Raw genomic sequence first — 20,043 nt, 5'->3', positions numbered from 1 at the left:
ATAATTCCTGTACTTGAATATTTTAAGTGTTTATTTGAGAGGCCAGAGGAGAGAGTCAGGGTAATAGAGAACTTCCAACTACTGAGTCACTCCTCAAATGCCTGTAGTTGCCAGGCTGGGCCGGGCGGAAGCCAGGAATTGGGAACTCGGCCAAGGCCTCCTACATGGATGGCAGGGACCCAGCTATTTTAGCCCTCACCCGCTGCCTTCTGGGGAGCACAGCAGCAAAAGCTGGAAGTTGTAATGTCTTTAAAAGTATAGAGTATGTAGTTTTAAGCAGTTCATCTTCCACTGAGGTTTGAAAACAATATAAGCATGTTTGTCAGTATTGCTTTGTTAAGGAACAAAATCCTAATGTGATGTATCTTTGCATTTCTCCTGTAGACACGCTGTGTGCAGTTCTAGAGAGAGACACACTTAGTATTCGAGAAAGTCGACTTTTTGGAGCTGTTGTGCGCTGGGCAGAAGCAGAATGTCAGAGACAACAATTGCCTGTGACTTTCGGAAACAAGCAGAAAGTTCTAGGAAAAGCCCTTTCTTTAATCCGGTTCCCACTGATGACAATTGAGGAGTTTGCAGCAGGTGAGGCCACACCGCTACCAAAATCCGCCTGAAACTGAATAGTCAGTCTCCCTGTGCCGGAGAAGATAAGCAGCTCTTGTCCATTGGGCACACGAGTGTGTGTGTGTGTGTGTGTGTGTGTATTTAGTTTCATTGAATTCTCATAGAAGCTCTTCAGGGTAAATTGTCCGGGTTTCCCAGGTTACAGAAGTGAACCTGCCAGAGGTGACGTGCCTTGCCCTAGGTTACGCACAGCCTTTTTCACTCTGGAAGTTCCGACTCCTGGGGCCGGGTTGCCAGTCCTGCAGGCAGTTCCTTCCTGCCCCTCCACGTCACTAACCCCTCTCAAAGGTTACCGCTTTGTGGCTTCTGTGAATTAGTTATGTCCATATTTAAACTTCACGTAAAGGAAGCCACAATATTGTGTGTTCTTTTGCGTGTGTCTTCTGTATTGTAACGTGTCCGTCAGATTCATCCACGTGGAAGCGTGTGGCAGTAGCTCATTCTTTTTCAGTGTTGTGCAGTGCTCTGTTTTGTGAATTCACAGTGATCTGTTGGGGGCTGTTGTGAGCACGCCTGTACACACCATTTGTGTATGCGTGTAATCCAGTCTGTTGAACGTACGAGTGTAGGAGTGGATCTTCAAGGTCATCAAGTGTGTGTAAGTTCAGCTGTGGCAGGTTCTGCCAAAATGGTGGTAACAGTGCACACGCAGCAGTGAATTGAAGAGGAAGCTTCATTCCGCTTGTGTACATCCTTTCCAGGACGTGGTATTGCACGTATTGGGTAGATGTGAAGATAGAATTTGTTGTGATTGTAGTTTCGGGTTTCTAATGATTAATAATGTTGAACATGCTGGTATTTTTTTAATCCGACCTGACAAACTCTTTTATTTGGACTGTTTGGTTTACTTAGATTTAATGTAATTGCTAATATATTTGGACTTACATTTATCATTTTGTAATTTGTTGTCCATCATCATATGTGCTTTTTATGTGTCTTTCAGAGAAATCAACTTATTTTTATTTTTTTTGAGATTATACAGTTTTCCCCTTTATTCTGTTAATATACTGAACTGCATTAATTGACTTTCCAATTTATACCTGTTTTGGATTCCTTATATTAACTAGACTTGATTGTCATGCATTATCCCTGTTTGTATATTACTGGCTTCAATTTGCTGAAGTTTTTTAGTACTTTTATGACTGCTTCATAAAAATAAATTATACTGTAATTTTCCATCCTTATAGTAAAATTATCAGAATCAGTCTAATACAAAAGTTTAGGCTGTTTCATCTTTTCAGCTAACCGGAGTTTGTAGTAACCTTGCCAGGAACCAGCTTCTGGCTTATTTTCTTTATCATAGCATGTTTTCCATTTCAGAAATTTTTATCTTTATTTCCTTTCTTTAATTCTAATTTGGTTGGGGTCATGTAGTTAGTTCTTATGACTTTGTGAGATAAATACTTGGACCAGGGTTTTCAGCCTGTGCTCAGGAACATTTAAGTCATTTGTCCTGTAAGGCTGAAAGTTGTTGAGACTTGTTTATGGCCTGGCATATGTGTTTTCATAACTATCCATGCATATTCAGAATGTGCTCTGAGATGTTGGAGGCAGAAAAATTGAACTATTTCTGTATCTGTTCAACAAATTAATGTTCAACATTAATTTGATAAATAAATGTTCAACATTAATCCTGTAGCTGTGAAAGAAATATGCTAATGATGTTCACATTTTCTATCTGTGTGTGGGTTATTTTGGTCTGTTATATCACTTACTGAAAGAAGTTGGTTAAAATTTTTGGTTATGATCAGGAACATGTCTCCTTTTGATTCTGCTATTTTTTTGTTTTGTTTTTAAATTTGTTTAAATTTTATGTGAAAGGTAGAGACAGATCTTCCACCCACTGGTTTATTCCCCCAATATATGCAACAGCCAGAGCTCAGCCAGGCCAAGCTGGGAGCCAGGAGCTGATAAATCCGTCCCCACCTGTGTAGCAAGGACCCGGCTGCTTGAGCCATCACTTGCTGCCTCCAGGGTGTGCATTCGCAGGAAGCGGGGACGAGGAGAGGAGCTGAGACTGAACCCAGGCCCTCAGAGAGGGATGCAGGTGGCCTAGCCGCATCTTAACTGCTGGGCCAGACACTCGCCCTGCCTCATCTGTTTTTGGATGCTTTTTTTTTTTCTTTCTTTCTTTGGAGGAATCAAATTATTTTTATTTTATTTTTTCCATCCACTTTTTAAACATTCTTTTATGATTGCTTCAGTGGGTTACACTTGATGTTATAAGAATATGTTCTTAGTAGATTTTTAAGTTAAATCTTAAAGTTTTAAGTTTTCCGACACATGGCAAGGACCTCATTAACTACATTGAATCCTCTCTAGCCTTTGGTGCTACTGTTTGATGTATTTTATGTCTTCATAAATTTTAAGTCATGTCATTATTGCTGTTTTAAAGATTTGTTTATTTGAAAGCAGAGTTACAGAGAGAGAGAGATCTTCCATCCGCAGGTTCACTCCCCAGATGGCCACAAGGGCCAGAGCTGGGCAGATCCAAAGCCAGGGGCCTAAGTACTTGGGCCATCTTCCACTGCTTTCCAAGGCGCATTAGCAGGGAGCCAGATCAGAAGTGGAGCAGCCGAGACTTGAACTGGTGCCCATATGGAATGCTGGCACCCAGCAGTGGTCCCAAAACGTCTTTATCTTGCCTTCAGTTTTTTTTTTATTTTCTTTTAAAATTTTTAATTTCTTTTAAAATTTATTTTATTTGAGAGGCAGAGAGAGGAACAGAAATATATAGAGAACTCCCTGGTTCACTCTGCTGGTTCACTCCCCTGCAGTAGCCAGGGAGCTGGAAATTCAATCCAGGTCTCCCACATGAGTGGCAGGAACCCAACCACTTGCCATCACCACTGCCTTCCCAGGGTCTGCATTAGCAGGATGCTAGAGTCAGGAGCCAGAGCCATGACTAGAACCCAGGCACTCCCATGTGGGATGCAGGTGTCCTAACCATTAGGCCAAAGGCCCTCCCTCTACCTTCAGTCTTGAAGCATATTTTCTAGATAGGGGACTCTAGGTTGGCAGTTATTGTCATTCATCTTTTGAATATTATGCTGTTTCCTTTTGTGGTCCATTATTTCTTAATTATTCTGTCTAACTAATGTATCCTTTTTTTCTGGAGCTTTTAAGATTTCACACGTCTTTGTGTTTTCAGCTGTTTGAAGGTGTTGTGTGTGGTGTGTCTTTTTATCTGACATACACTTCCTTGCATTCTTTATTTTGATTGAGCCCTCAGTTAACAGGAGTGCATCTTGTTTTGTTTTATTTGGTAGGTACATGGGTAACACCTGAGAAGCTTTGCATTGTCTGAGGACTTGTGTTTCTCCGCTAAGGAAATTTTCTTATTAGCACCTTGAATTGCTGCACCATCTTATTCCTTATCACCATTTCTTCAGTACTGCTAGTTATCTGTAGGTTGAGCGCAGCTTTTTACCACTTATTTTTATTTATTTATATATTTTTCTATGATTGATTGATTGATACATGTGAAAGCAGAGTAAGGAAAGAGAGAGAGAAATTTTCCAGCCTGTGGTTTACTTCCCATATGGCCACAATAGCCAGAGCTGGGCCAAGTTGAAGCTAGGAGCCAGGAAATGCTCACAACGGCAGCCAGAGCTATTGTTAACAGCAGGAACTCCATCTGGGTCTCCCCCATGGGTGGCAGGGACCCAAGTAATAATTGAACCATCACCCCCTGCTTTTCCAGGCAAATTAACAGGAAGCTGAATCGGAAACAGAAAAGCCAGGATTCGAACCGTCACCCAAATAGGGGATGCTGACATCAGAAGTGACAACTTAACCCACAGCATCATAGCGCCAGCCCATTTATCAAGCATGTTAATCATTGTAAACATTCTGTTCCCTTTTTGGAGGGCAGGTATTGTGGTGTAGTAGTTAACGCCGCCACCTGTGATGCTGATCCCATATGGGCTCTGGGTGGTGTCCTGCCTGCTCCACTTCTTTTTTTTTTTTTTTTTTTTTGACAGGCAGAGTGGACAGTGAGAGAAAGAGACAGAGAGAAAGGTCTTCCTTTGCCGTTGGTTCACCCTCCAATGGCCGCCGCGGCCGGCGCGCTGCGGCCGGCGCACCGCGCTGATCCGATGGCAGGAGCCAGGAGCCAGGTGCTTTTCCTGGTCTCCCATGGGGTGCAGGGCCCAAGCACCTGGGCCATCCTCCACTGCACTCCCTGGCCACAGCAGAGGGCTGGCCTGGAAGAGGGGCAACCGGGACAGAATCCGGCGCCCCGACCGGGACTAGAACCCGGTGTGCCGGCGCCGCTAGGCGGAGGATTAGCCTAGTAAGCCGCGGCGCCGGCCATGCCTGCTCCACTTCTAATCCAATTCCCTGCTAGTGGCCTGGGAAAGCAGCGGAAGATGACCCAAGTGTTTAGGCCCTTACCGTCTGTGTGGGAGACCCAGATGAAGCTCCTGGCTTCAGCCTGGCCCAGCTCTGGCCATTGTGGCTATCTGGGGAGTGAACGAGTGCATGGAAAATTCTCCCCTCCTCCCCCTGCCTCGTAACTCTTTCAAAATAAATACATCTTTTTCTTAAAATCCCTTGTATATTGGTCCTCATCATTCTGATAAAGTCAGATGAGTTTTCATTTCCATCTTTCTGTTGATATGTGATGCTACTTCTGTTTTTTTGCTAAAATGTAGATTTTAAGTTTAAATTAAATTTTCTATTTTCCTTCTTTACGGTCTTTAGAAATTACAAACAGTGATCCTTGGGACCAGGTCTGGCAGGGTGGCATGATATTTTCTCTGTTCACCTAACTGAAAGGCACTCCCATGTCAGTGGCAGGGACGTAAGAACTTGGCCTCCCGTTGTGCACAGGAGCAGGAAGCGGGAGTCAGAAGCAGAGCTAAGACTTGAATGCAGTCATTCTGGTGTGGGGTGTCGGCGTTCCAAGCATCATTGTGACTGCTTCTCTGAACGTCCACTCCTATGTGTCAGATTTTTAAAATACTAACCTCATGTGGTAAGATCAAGATTTTACATGAAAGTGTGAATTATGGCTTCTTAAACCAACTCTCCAGTGTTTTGCAGCCTCTTATTTAGATTGCTTTCATTGGTCTTTGGAGGGATCTCCTGATATCTTTTATAAGGAACCAAATTCATTCCTGGTTAACTTTAAGGCATTTGGAATGTTTCTCTTCTCTGAGAGAGTGTGTGGGAAAACTGTAGCATATGTCATATGCTGCCTCCATAGGTCTTCCAGTCTTAGCTCCTGCCCTCTGCCAACTCCTCAGCCCCAGAAATGAGGCACTGTTCCTTGTCTGTTCCCATCTCTAGACAGGTTGCATTGCAGACAGGTGAGGGGAGAGGGCAGGACAATGGCCTGGCTGCTGTGGTGAGCATTTCCCCACCTCCACTGCACAGGGAATGACCCTGCTCCTCTGCTGAACAGAAGTCTGTGGAGAGCGGATAGAAGGACCCAGAGATCTTTCGCTTGCCTTAGGGTTTCATCTAAGCTGTGACTTATTGAGGATTTTAACACTGATATTCTGTTAGGTTATCCTCAGGTGGATTTATCGACATTTCTGTAAGCTAAGGCTTCTCTTCCTGCTCTGAGACTCTACGTCTTTACTTCACAGGCCCTGCTCAGTCTGGCATTTTGTCGGATCGTGAAGTGGTGAACCTGTTTCTTCACTTCACGGTCAATCCCAAACCCCGCGTGGAGTACACTGACCGGCCCCGCTGCTGCCTCCGGGGCAAGGAGTGCTGCATCAACAGATTCCAGCAGGTCGAGAGCCGCTGGGGCTACAGCGGAACCAGCGATCGCATCAGGTATCCTCGGGCGCTGGGCGTGGCACTCGTGGGAGATGATGACCAGCATTTTATTTCATACTCATTTAATACATCTTCAAGTTAATATATGAGTCAAGAAGTCACCAGGCATACGGTTTTCCTCACCGAATTGTGAGTGAGGGTAACCTCCTAGGAAAACGTCTCCTGTTACGTGAATTGTTTGGCTCGCCACTGCTGGCGAGCTGAGTGCCAGACCTTAATGATCAACTGCTATCTTTACAGGCTTGAGGCTAAAACTAATAAATTTAACCTTACTACATTTAGTGTGAGTATTTAAACATTGCATGAAAAATTTTAGTATCCATTTATAGAAGCTTTGAATTTGAAAAAAAAAATCGAGTCTTGAAAAATGCCAGCATAGAATCCTTTTGAGGAATTTATCTTAGGACTGTGTTTAATTTAATTTATCTTAGGACTGTGTTAAATGCCAAAATAGAAACAGATTGGTATTCCTAAAACATACCTTCTGGATTTTCAGTTATTTAGTAGCAAGTTAATATAAAAGTGGAAATAGCGCGTTTGTTTAAAAATAGAACTCTAGGGGGCGACTATTCCAAGTCTTGGGAATAAAGCATGATTTGTACACTGTTTTGGGATCATTCACAATGAGAATGCTATATGTAAAAGTTAGGTTACGAGATCAAAGCGGCACACAAAGAAAACATAATAGTTCATTAATTTTAGTAAATAAGTTAGAGTAGAAATAAGTAATACAAACGTTCAACTCAGAAGCTTGAAAATGAATAGCAAAGAACCCCAGGAAAAGGATGCCAAAAATGTAGAAATTAATTAAAAAATAGAATTTAAAACATATAAATATAATATAATATAAATAAAACATAAAATATAATTAAAAATTATAAATTTACAGATATTGTAAATATCTGTAAAGATAGTAAAGAAAATAGAAGTCAAAATGGGAATATAATCATACGCAATTTTTATTTGAACTCTGGATTTACTCTGTGCTAACAAATTGAACATATTGATGGAATGGATCATTTTATAGGCAAATATAAATTATCAAAATTGACTGAAGAAGAAAACGTGACTAGACCAGTTACCATGGAAGGAATTAAAAGTTATCAAAGAACTGTCCCTTCACAAGGTGGTTTTTACAGGTGAGTTTTACCAAACCCTCCAGGCACAGATAAGCCTCAGAAGAAGAAAGCACACTGTAGTTGACGATTGAAGGAAGCAGAATCCTTCTGTAGGAATCTGAGAGACAAATGTATACTGACGCAGCCGCATTCAACACACAGAAGCTACTGTGTGTCAGGGGTGGCATACTGACTCCAGCAGCTCCTTAGACGAGGCCTGCAGGAGCAAACAGTGAAGGAATGGCTTGGTGGTCCGGAACGTATTGCATCGCTCGTCACAGAGCAGGTCAGAGGAGTAGTTTGGGTTGAGCAGATGTTGGAAAGGCGCCTGGGGAAATCTCACCTGTATTCCAGACATAACTCTTCGTAGATTGAGTCTAGGAGATGGTAGACAACTGAAGCCTCAGGATTGGGGTCTCTGCTGTCTGCTGTGTTTCAGCAGTTACTGGAATCCTGATCGATGTGGTGTTAAAGGGTAACGCAGTTAGATGCTTGACTCTTGGAAGGAAGAGGCCTTTTTGATTATTTGATGACATGTGCACCAGTAGTTCCTAGTTCCATCAAATCCTTAAAAAAATAAATTTAAATATGTTTGAAAGGCAGAGTTAGAGAGAGAGGGAGACAGATCTTCCCTCCACTGTTTGCCCAAATGGTGGCAATGGCTAAGGCTGGGTCACGCCAAAGCCAGGAGACTGGGTCTCCCACGTTGGTGGCAGGGGCCCAAACACTGGGACTGTCTTCTGCTGCTTTCCCAGCATTGGCAGGGAGCTGGATAGGAAGTGGAGCAGCGGGGACTCCACCAGCACCTATATGGGATCACAGGTGTCGGCTTAACCTGCTGTACCAGCACCAGCCTCCCAGTTCCTCCTTTTTTATAATAAACATTTAGTAATTCCCTCTTTACTAACCTGAGATGAAATTCTAAGGAATATTCTTCACACATATGTTTTAAACTGATAAATGGCTACATTGTGTAAAGGAGAAGTAAATGCCAGTGAGAGCAACATAAAACAGGTGGCGACCTCTTTGTGCAGGCCAACACTAGAGGATGGCTGGTCGGCGTCAGGTGCAGTACAGGTGCGCACTTACCGGTGATGAGACAGCTGCGGCTGAGGGTGCATTAGACTCCTGTCTCCACTATCGTGGGCAGCACTGCTGCCTTTGCTGTCATTGTGTTTAGGGGTTCAGATAAAACCTCTTTACTCACAGCTTCTGTGTTATGACCTCGCCTTCTTGCTGGAATTCATTGGTGACCATGCAGTCAATGCTCAGGGCCTTTTCATAGTCTTTTCAGTAAAAAAGTCAGGTGGCCAGACCAGCATGTTCCCAGCTGCAGTTGACTGAGGTCAGGCCTCCCCCCAGCGCTCCCTGCGGAGGGAGTAGTTGGGCTGGTGCAGGAAACCCTGGCTCTCTGGCTGGATGCACAGGATGAGAATCCCAGCCCTGGCAGCTGTCAGTGTGCAGCCTCCGGTGAGTCAGCTGACACTCCTGAACCCCATTTTCTCTGTCATAAAATACAGTAGAAGCTCCTGGGATGAGTTGTTTTTAGGACTGAAGATGCTGGTACACGTGAGATGTGTGTGTGTCCTTGCTGTGTATGTGTGTACAAATGTACATATATCCCCCAGGAGCTGTGGTTCAGTGTTTGTGACTTCATACAACCTAAGGATCACAAATCATAAGAACTGACTACTATTTATATGGTAGTTGCCTCTTGTAAAAGTCAGTAAATGTTAATACACTAACAAATCTTTGACTTATAAATGAAATAGGCTCAAGGATTAGTCACAGATAAATTTACCTACATGAACTCTGGCCAGACACTTCAGACAACTGGGATTTATTATTATTATTATTATGGGAGATTTGTGTGAAGTATTGGACGTCTGGTCTCGCTGGCTCCTTGCCAGTTGAGGCCCTAAACCTTTGTGCAAGCACAGGCTGCCTCCTTGGGGGCAGGACCCCCTTTGAGAGCAACAGATCAACCTAAATAAATCTATTAGAACCAATACAGGAGATTGCTGGCTGCTCAGAAAATGTGTGTGTGGAAACCATTGACATTCTCATTCATCAAGGCTCACATAGGGATGAATAATGGCAGTAGCTGCTTGATGCCACAGAACTGCACACTTGAAAATGTACATCTTACATACATTTCATCTCGGTAAAAATTCACGTGTATGTAGCAAATGTTATGCGCTGTAAATATAATAGTATTACAGTTTAAAATTGTATTACTGTTATAGACATTACTTTGCTGTAGTAATAGGTATTATAGTGTATGCTGAGTAGTGCTGTAACACTATGAGTAACGCCATTCATAGCACTAACAACATAAAGTGGGATGAAACTCAGTGAGAAATGTTCAGTGTGGTGCATTTATGAAGAAATGGAGAACTTGAATCAGGCCTTTAATAAGGATGATGTCATCCAAGTTAACCTGTAGATACTCGGCAGTACCTCTGAGAAACTACATGTTTCTAGTAGGAGGGCATGACTTGACAAAATTATTTTAAAGTTATTTGGAAGGGTAAATGTTTATCTTTTTATTTATTTATTTTTTTGTTTTTTAATTTTTTAATTTTTTTTGACAGGCAGAGTGGACAGTGAGAGAGACAGACAGAGAGAAAGGTCTTCCTTTGCCGTTGATTCACCCTCCAATGGCCGCCGCGGCCGGTGCACCGTGCTGATCCGATGCAGGAGCCAGGAGCCAGGTGCTTTACCTGGTCTCCCTTGGGGTGCAGGGCCCAAGCACCTGGGCCATCCTCCACTGCACTCCCTGGCCACAGCAGAGAGCTGGCCTGGAAGAGGGGCAACCGGGACAGAATCTGGCGCCCCGACCGGGACTAGAACCCGGTGTGCCGGCGCCGCTAGGCGGAGGATTAGCCTAGTGAGCCACGGCGCCGGCCATATCTTTTTATTTTTAAGAATTTATTTATTTATTTATTTGAGAGGCAAAGTTACAGACAGGGAGGGGGAAGACAGAGAGAAAGGTCTTCCATCCTCTGGTCCACTCCCGAAATGGCCACAACAGCCGGAGATGGACCAAAGCAAAGCCAGGAGCCAGGAGTTTCCTCCTGGTCTGCCATGTGGGTACAGGGGCCAAGGACTTGGGCCATCTTCTACAGCTTTCGCAAGCCATAAACAGAGAGCTGGATTGGAAAAGAAGCAGCGAGAACACGAACCAGCGCCCATATGGAACTCCCGTGCCACAGGCGGAGGCCTAGCCTACTACGCCACAGCACCAGCCCCAGATGTTTCTCTTTTAAAAAAAGAGGACAGATCACATAGGAGAAAGTGTGGTACAGCTGTAAGAAGTTAGTGTTGTATGAAACAGCAGAACTCAGAGCTCACTGTCTCCTAATGGGCATTTAGAAGACGGTAGAAGGGGCCGGCGCCGCGGCTCACTAGGCTAATCCTCCGCCTGCGGCGCCGGCACATCAGGTTCTAGTCCCAGTCGGGGCACCGGATTCTGTCCCGGTTGCCCCTCTTCCAGGCCAGCTCTCTGCTGTGGCCCGGGAGTGCAGTGGAGGATGGCCCAGGTGCTTGGGCCCTGCACCCCATGGGAGACCAGGAGAAGCACCTGGCTCCTGGCTTCAGATCAGCGCAGTGCGCCAGCCGCAGCGGCCATTGTGGGGTGAACCAACGGCAAAGGAAGACCTTTCTCTCTGTCTCTCTCTCTCACTGTCCACTCTGCCTGTCAATAAATAAAAAAGAAGACAGTAGAAGGAAGGGAAGACGTAACTACGGGAGCAGTACGTTTAGTGCCTTGTCGGTCTCATGCAGCAGTACCCATGCAGGTTAAATTCTAACACTAGATAAGAACTGAACGGTGACTGTGCCAGAACAGCTGAGACGGCCCTCTCGGAACTTGGCACAGCTCATAATTTGACTATAAGTTTGGAAAGTATTTGTCTAAAACCACCATAAAATTAGGAGATAAATGACAAATGGGAGACATGTTGTAATTTATACTTACACAAAAGCATAAACAGCCATAACCTCTGCATCATGTGCTCTTTCAAACCTACAATAAGAAAATGTGTCAAGTGGAGAAAAATGAGGAAAAAAGCATGAGTGGGTGTTTCATTAAAGAGCCAGTGCAAGGGCCAGCGCTGTGGCACAGCAGGTTAAAACCCCGGCCTGCAGCACTGGCATCCCATATGGGCACTGGTTCTAGTCCTAGCTGCTCCACTTCCAATCTACCTCTCTGCTAATGCACCTGGGAAAGCAGTGGAGGATGGCCCAAGGCCTTGGGCCCCTGCACCTGTGTGGGATACCTGGAAGAAGCTCCTGGCTCCTGGCTTTAGATTGGCGCAGCACCAGCTGTTGCAGCCACCTGGGGAGTGAACCATCAGATGGAAGACCTCTCTCTCTGCCTCTCCTCTCTGTGTAACTCTGACTTTCAAATAAATAAATGAATCTGGTTTGTTTTTTTTTGTTTTGTTTTGTTTTTTTGGACAGGCAGAGTTAGATAGTGAGAGAGACAGAGAGAAAGGTCTTCCTTCCATTGGTTCACCCCCCAAATGGCCACTACGGCCTGCTTGCTGAGCCCATCCAAAGCCAGGAGCCAGGTGCGTCCTCCTGGTCGCCCGTGCGGGTGCAGGGCCCAAGCACTTGGGCCATCCTCCACTGCCTTCCCGGGCCACAGCAGAGAGCTGGCCTGGAAGAGGAGCAACCGGGACAGAATCCGGTGCCAGCACCGCAGGCAGAGGATTAGCCTAGTAGCCACAGCAATGGCCGAAGGAAGGAAGGAAGGAAGGAAAGAAGGAAGGAAACGAAAGAACGAACGAACGAATGAAGGAAGGAAGGAAGGAAAGAGAAAGAGAGAGAAAGAAAGAGAGAGAGAGAAAGAGAAAGAGAGGAAGGAAGGAAGGAAGGAAGGAAGGAAGAAAGAAAGAAAGAAAAATGGAGAGGAAGGGAGGAAGAAAGAACCCTTATTCCTTATGGGAGCCAAGTGGTGCCTTCCAGAAAGCAGTGTGACGCTGTTTGCCTCAAGTGTCGTGGATGTGCCTTTGGGGGCAGGTGCTGCCTGGGATGCCAGTGCCCACTTTGAAGTCCCTGAGTTTGAATCCCAGCTCTAGCTTCCTGCTGAGGGACACTCCGGAAAGGCAGTGGGTCCCTGACACCCCCGTGGGAACCCAACCTGAGTTCTCAGCTCCTGGAATCAGCCTAGTGCAGTCCCAGCTGTTGGTGAGCATTTGAGGAGTGAACCAAAAAATGAGAGAATTCTTTCTCTCTCTCTGTCTCTGTGCTTGTCTTTCAAATAAAGAAAAGGAAAAAAAAAAAAAAAACAGAAATGCACTTTTCATTTTCACCAACAATTATAATAGGAATTTATTCTAGGGAAAAATAATTAAGGCTTTGTTTATTGATTCAGCTCTCAGATTGTTCACCATGGCATTATTTACAGTAATAAAAACTGCAGGTATCCTGGGTTATCCAACCAAGGAGTAGATGTAGTATATTAGTATTAATAATTTACTATTTTGGTTGGTGCCGTGGTTCACTAGGCTAATCCTCTGCCTGCAGTGCAGGCACCCCAGGTTCTAGTCCTGGTCTGGGCGCCAGATTCTGTCCCGGTTGCCCCTCTTCCAGGCCAACTCTCTGCTGCGGCCAGGGAGGGCAGTGGAGGATGGCCCAAGTGCTTGGGCCCTGCACCCCATGGGAAACCAGGGTAAGTACCTGGCTCCTGGCTTCGGATCAGCGCGGTGCGCCAGCTGCAGCGACCATTGTGGGGTGAACCAACGGCAAAAGAAAGACCTTTGTCTCTCTCTCACTGTCTACTGTGCCTGTCAAAAAAAAAATTTTACTATTTTACATGAAAAAGATTTCAAAAACATGAGGACTCTGCAGAAAGTCGGGAGGGGTGCTCCCTCCGTGGCTGTGGCGTGCCGGGTGTTCGCCTTCACAGCTGAGTTGTGGCTGACCATGGGCAGATGTGGGGCACGCCGCAGAGCGTCTCTGATGTTGCAGTCTGTGTGTTCCTGTCAGTGTTCACACCGGGATAAAATGGGGTGAGACGGGTCCGTATTTCCTAACTCTGACCCCCAAACTGCACTGACTCATGCTTCTGGCACTGGAGTAAGTTGGGCCCTGCCCCGAGCCCTCCAGCGGCTGGCTTCCCTCCCACTGCCACCCGCTCCTGTGGCCTTTGCTCCTAGCTCTGCTTGTGTCCCTCGTGAGGCTGTCCGTCCAGTGGGTAGACATGGTGTGCGGGCACCACCCCCCAAGTGCTGAGCCAGGTCCTCCGTGCGGTAGCCGTTCAGTGAGGGGAGGAGGGGTCGTGGTCCGGGCGCTGACCCTCGTGTCCCCGATGCCAGTGCACACACGCTGGTGCCGGCGTGGCCCTGGGACGGCCGTGACCACACGGCGGAAGTTTGGGTTCTGTTCTCTGCGAGGACAGAGAGCAAAGTGGACTTAAGCTCCGGTTAAATTCGCCTTTACTCTAGGAAGTGAGGGCGTTCTCAGGGATCACTAATTTTTCACCGTTTTCCTTTTTATAAGCAAGGTTGGATGTTCCAGATGACACTTAGAAAATCATGGTTTGGAGCTCCTGTGGGGTTGTTGACGTGAGTTTCTGTCTGGCTTCTCTCCCGCAGGTTCACGGTGAACAGAAGAATCTCCATCGTTGGGTTTGGCTTGTACGGATCCATCCATGGCCCCACGGATTATCAAGTGAACATCCAGGTACGCTCGCCCGCCGTAGCGTCTGCAGGCGGGGAAAGCACGCACTTCTACAGTAAGGTTTGGGTTTTGCCAGAAATCCAAATTTCCAAGATCAAAGGCATCAGAAAGCCCGTTAGAATCATTTTGAGCCAAGAATGTTTAACAAAATCTAAAAAATCTGGGTTCAGAGACCCAGGCTCCTTCCCAGCGGCCACAGGGCCCAGGGTGCTCTCCCAGGTCAAGGGCGCCCTGTGTTAGTACTTCCTGCTGCGACTGGCAGCCCTGAAACCACTACCCGCAGGTTCCACTGTGCTTTGAACCCTGGGAGCTTCCTCCAACTCCCAGGTGTCTGCCCAAACCCTGCCGTGCTGAGCGAGGGCGCTGGCACCCGTCTGGAGGAAAGTGCCAGCCCTCTCTCCCCAACCCTGCTTCATCAGACAGTGTCTCTGCACTGTGGACTGCTCACACCAACTAGCAGAATTATTTCTGAAAACACAACTATATCGTAGTTTATCTACAAATTATATGCAGTGCTAGACATATTTTATGTGAAAATTAAAAAATAGGAGAAAAGGAAGCAATATTTCAAACTTTGGTTTATCAACATAAAAATCTTCTAAAATGTTGCTGCTGTACTTTTCATAGTGAGAACTTGGGTGGACTGAGCCTTGTGATCAAAATAGATCATTAGTTTCCCGAATAGCGGCCTCGGCCTGGGTGGTGCAGGGCAGCCACGTGCAGACGGCCGCACCGTCCCATTAGCGGGGATCTGGATTGGAAGTGGAAGTGGTGGCTAACATCCTGTGCAGGAGAGCCCAAGCGCTTGCTTGAGCAGGCTAGACAGCAGGCTAGCGAGCAGGCCTGGGGGTGGGGGGCAGTCTTCAGAGCACCTCCTGAGACTCCAGAGGGCGGGGTGTCAGGGCTGTGGGGACAGGACGAGGCTGAGCCCCCCCCCCCCCCGCTGTGGCTGGAGCCTGTTTAAAGGGGCAGCAGTGCTGAGCACCTGCCGGAGGTCGCAGTGGGGTCGTAAGGCCAAGGGTGCAGAGCAGCTGCTGTGTCTTCAGGAGCCGGAGTACTGCCTGCTCTGTGGAGTCTCCCCTTGTCGCATTTGTAAATGCTGACCAATGATGGCAAATCTTCAGAAACCCCAACAGCACCAAGGCTATCCAAAGCCGCTCTGAGGCTAAGATCCAGAGTTAGCCCTCCTGCAGTTGTTTTAACTGTAGTCCCGGCCCTTCCAATGGGAGGCGTCTCAGTACCAGGTACCTACTAAGTAGCACATGTCCCTGACTCCCCCTCCACTCCTCTCAGTCAGTACAATTAAACAGAGTGTTTGGGGCTGGCACAGTGGGTTAAGCTGCTGCCTGCAGTGTCTGCGTCCCACATGGGCACCAGTTCGAGTCCTGGTTGCTCCAATTCCAATCCAGCTCCTTGCTAATGGCCTAAGAAAAGCAGCAGGAGATGGCCTAAGTGCTTGGGCCCCTGCACCCACATGGGAGACCTCAAAGAAGCTTCTGGTTCCTGCCTGGCCCGCCCCAGCTGTTGTAGCCATTTGGGGGTGTGAACCAGTGGATGGAAGACCTGTCTCTCTCTGTCCCTCCTGCTTTCTCTCTGTAACTCTGCCTTTAAAAAAAAAAAAATTACTTATTTATTTGAAAGGTAAAGTTAAAGAGAGGCAGAGGCAGAGAAACAGAGAGAGGTCTTACATCTGCTGGTTCACTCCCCAGATGGCCTCCATGGCCAGAGCTGGGCTAATCCAAAGCCGGGAGCCAGGAGCTTCCCCCAGATCTCCCACGCAGGTGTGGTGGCCCCAGCACTTGAGCCATCTTCCACTGCTTTCCCAGGCCATAGAGAGCTGGATCAGAAGTGGAACAGCCAGGACTCGAACCAGCACCCATATGGGATGCCGGCACTGCAGGCAGTGGCTTTACCCGCTAGGCCACAGCGCCGGCCCCATAACTCAAATAAATAAATATTTAAATAATATTCAAATAAATAAATATTTAAACAGGACTGTTTATTGGAAGTACCTGGAAGGCTTGTTCACAGTACCCGCCCAGGGTCCCTACCTCAGAGATGGACGGGAAGTCTGTACCGTTGAAGTAGCAGGGCTGGGCACAACAGAGGCAGCATTTTGTTGTACAAATTCATCATCTTCATCCGCCTGTTCGTAGGGAACCACTTCACCTTACACCCAAGGGACAGACATGCACTTCTTCAAGAACAACTTTGGACAGATGGAAAGTGCCAAAGGCCTGTATTATAGTAGCAATGACACGTGGGTTTCAAAGGCAGAGAGAGAGGGGCTGCCTTCTGTCCACGCTTGGAAGAGCAGTAGTCAACCCCGTGCACTGTCACTGGCTCCATACCCCATTAAGGAAAGACGGTAGACTGAGGGCTGAGTGCATCTCCATTTCTCTAACATCCCCACGGACAGCAGTATTGAGAGCAGCGAGTCAGAAAGGCGAGTGATGGGCAATGGCAGAAGGCAGGCGAGGCTGATAGGTCCCACGTTTCAGAGTTCCTGCCCTGGGTCTTGCCAGGTGAAGGGCGATGGAGAGCCCTGCTGAAGCCAGGGAGCCCTGCGAGGTATAGCGGTGGGCGCATCAGCGACCTGCGTGAGCCTCCCTCTCCTCCCTGCCGTCAGTCAGGCGGAACCCACGCCACGGCGAGGCTGCGTGGAACGTGCTAGCACTCGGCCAGTCACTGTCGTGTGTCGTTACTTTGATTCTCACAATAATCTTGGGAAGAAGGTAAAGCAAGATTCGTTCCCAAATGAAAAGATCCGAGTGAAACTCAGGAGAAGCCCGTGGTTTTTTCCTGGATTGCACAGTCACAGCCAAATCCCATGCCCACTGCTGTTCTCCAGGGCACCATCATGGTGTGTCCTTTCAGTATTTTTTTTTAATTGAACTTTGATAGACACACAGGAAAAGTGTGCATATTCTATAAGTGGTACTGAGGGCTCAGTTTCCATAAACTGCACACCGCTGGGAACCCAGTACCCAGTCCCTGCCCGCACTGGGGCTCCTGTCCTGACCTAGTCAGCACACATGGCTTCAGCTTGTTTCACTGTTACTGTTTCCATCTCCTTTTTAATTTTCTTAAAAATTTTTTATTTGAGAGGTAGAGTTACACACCGGGAGAGACCGAGAGAGAGGTCTTCCATCTGCTGGTTCACTCCCCAGATGGCTCCAGGTCTCTCATGCAGGTACAGAGGCCCAAGGACTTGGGCCATCTTCCATTGCTTTCCCAGGCCACAGCAGAGAGCTGGATGGGATGAGGAGCAGCAGGACACAAACAGGCAGGCGTTCATGGGATGCCGACGCTGCAGGTGGAGGCTTAGCCCACTACGCCACAGCGCTGGCCCCTGAAGGTCATTTTAATTGCAGTAAATTACATTAAGACATGGGCAATGGTGAGGGGGTTTTCTAGCAACAAGACGTCAGCTGGCAAGCATTAAAGGCTCATGTCCCTTAGGTGAAGTGCACACATTCTAAAGCCCTTTTGGGGACGCTTCTCTGTCCCCCAGCCAAGGCCAACTTGGAGCTCCTGCCCAGCAGGAAGTAGCGCCTCTCTGCTCCTGGGGCTCTCAGCAGGAGAGAGAGAGAGTCAGAGCACAGACTCAGTGGTCCATTCGACTGCTTTGACTTAAATATAATTAACCTTTCAAAACTTACAGATCATTGAATATGAAAAAAAACAAACCCTGGGACAAAATGATACCGGCTTTAGTTGTGATGGGACCGCGAACACGTTCAGGGTCATGTTCAAGGAGCCCATAGAAATCCTGCCCAACGTGTGCTACACAGCGTGCGCCACCCTCAAGGTAAGAGCGGCTTAGAGCGTGCGCGCGCGTGCATACACACACACACACACACACACACACACCCCGGCGCTGGTGGGGCCCCAGCTCGGTCCTGGATGCCTCAGGAGCTGGGAAGCACCTGCAGAGCGGGGTGGAAGGCAGGCTGGGAGCTGACCTATCTCGTGGTCTGGGGAAAGAAGTGCTCCTCGGTACAGCTCTTTAGGAGGAAATGGGTCTAAGAAGTAGCCGCTGGTCTGAGTAGGAAATTAGAATGTCTGAATGAATGGAAAATAATTACTTTCTTGAGAGCTCTTACTCCCTAATAGCCGAGCTCTGCACTCAGTCTGCACTCTGTGCTCATTAATTAGCTTTTGGGCAAAACCTTCGTTTTTCATTAAATGACTTAGCATAAAATTTTGTAGGAGCTATAATGGAATGTAAACCACTAATCTAATTAAAATAGCACATTAGATTGAGGGTTATTAAGTGAAAATTGCTCATGAACCTTTTGTTCTCACTCAGGGTCCGGATTCCCACTACGGCACAAAAGGACTGAAGAAGGTGGTCCATGAGACCCCGGCCGCGAGCAAGACTGTTTTCTTATTTTTCAGTTCTCCTGGCAATAACAATGGCACTTCCATAGAAGATGGACAAATCCCAGAAATCATATTTTATACATAGTTTAGCATCACAGTACATCTTAGCTCAGTAGTACCATACCGTCTAGTCTCAAAACCACAAATAACTGGCCCCAAAAATAGCTGGAGTGTTTGAGTATTTATAATTGTAAAATAAAAAAACATTTTAGTTTCTCAAAGGAGATAGGAAAATGTTCATTGAAATCTCTGCATGACTGACTTAAAGGCAGGTTTTCCATTTTCTTACGATCTTAGAGGAAGAGAACTGGGTGTAATTGTATAGAAACAAAAGCGAAGCTATTTCAGCTCCGCCTTGTATAATTTCCTAGGTCAGCTGGGTCACGGTCTTGGAATAGTTCTGGAATCATCTTGTTTTATGTAGCTGGTTTTGTTTTCTGTTTTTGTTTTAGCCGTTTGGAAGGGTTAGATGAGTTGGGTCAGTATTCCTACAGTCCCAATGAGCTCTCATAACTAATTTCAAAGAATTAATAAAACTGACTTTATATTCGGGGTTTGAAATATCTGGTGGCTAGCATTTGGAGAGATGCTAAAAATAGACCTAATAAATGCCCAAGAAAATGGTCAATGCATTTAAAGGAACAGATATTTTGTAATAGTATAGAAACGTGTTACATAATACAGTGTAAAACTATTAATGGAGTTTGTATAAATTCGCAATAATGCGATATAAGCAAAGGGCCTAACGGTGTGGGCTAGGACTGATTCCTGTTCAGTAGACAGACTGCGAGGCTCGGCCGCGCCTGTCCGGGGGCTGCGGGGACTGAGCGGAGGCCACTTCAGCACCGCGGTCAGCGCACCCGCGCTGCGTTAGGAGCGGAGAGTCAGCAGAGCTTCATCAACTTTCCTTATGACGCGGATTTTCCTATCACACCTTTTCCCTTGGAAGGGATAATCCTATGAAAAACGGAAGCGTCTGTAAGTTTGCAGACATCCAATCGCTGTGGAGGATGATTGATATTTTCTAAATAGTAACGGGGATGCACACGTTTTTCCTCTGGAGTCTTGCTCCGTGTGTATTGTCAGGAAGGTGGGCAGTGGGGGCCGAGGCCTCCTGCAGCTGCCGAGGGAGGGGGCTTTCTCCTCTCTCTGCTTCTGCAGCCCCAGTCGACTGGATTGCCCGCGGAACGTGTCGTTCTGGTTAACTGAAGACTAGCCAGCGAACACTGTCGTGCCCCTTACAGAAAGAACTTCTGCCTTAGAAAGCGCAGACCCAGACTAGCTGTGGGTTTGATGTTGAAGGCGCTTCCCGTGCCTCGTTGCATTGTGCTAAACCATGCTTGTGACGGTATGCGGCCACAGGTGCAGGAACCCCAGCTGTTTACTGACATCGGGACGTCCCCTGGAATTTTTAAAAAATAAATGCACATTATCCTTT

At 46.9% G+C, this 20,043-nt stretch overlaps 1 protein-coding gene and 1 long non-coding RNA gene across 3 annotated transcripts in view; one reads left to right on the top strand and one right to left on the bottom strand.

Annotated features, from left to right (window-relative positions):
• BTBD1 (BTB domain containing 1) overlaps positions 1 to 20,043 on the top strand; it is a 38,571-nt gene extending 18,528 nt beyond the window's left edge. For both annotated transcript variants that reach the window (XM_051834251.2, XM_008251042.4), the window contains 5 exons: positions 385 to 582; positions 6,219 to 6,411; positions 14,135 to 14,222; positions 17,884 to 18,030; positions 18,532 to 20,043. In XM_051834251.2, the coding sequence (XP_051690211.1) occupies positions 385 to 582; positions 6,219 to 6,411; positions 14,135 to 14,222; positions 17,884 to 18,030; positions 18,532 to 18,690 (785 nt within the window). In that variant the 3' untranslated portion in view covers positions 18,691 to 20,043. The remainder of the gene's footprint in view (positions 1 to 384; positions 583 to 6,218; positions 6,412 to 14,134; positions 14,223 to 17,883; positions 18,031 to 18,531) is intronic.
• LOC127487730 (uncharacterized) lies at positions 7,350 to 8,099 on the bottom strand. The gene is made up of 2 exons (XR_011381065.1): positions 7,876 to 8,099; positions 7,350 to 7,749 (listed from the first exon to the last, which is right to left on the bottom strand). It is a non-coding gene; the product is annotated as an uncharacterized lncRNA (long non-coding RNA).

This window comes from Oryctolagus cuniculus, chromosome 12, assembly GCF_964237555.1.
Source record: "Oryctolagus cuniculus chromosome 12, mOryCun1.1, whole genome shotgun sequence".
NCBI classification, from domain to species: Eukaryota; Metazoa; Chordata; class Mammalia; order Lagomorpha; family Leporidae; genus Oryctolagus; species Oryctolagus cuniculus.
This window is presented reverse-complemented; position numbering and strand designations above follow the sequence as displayed.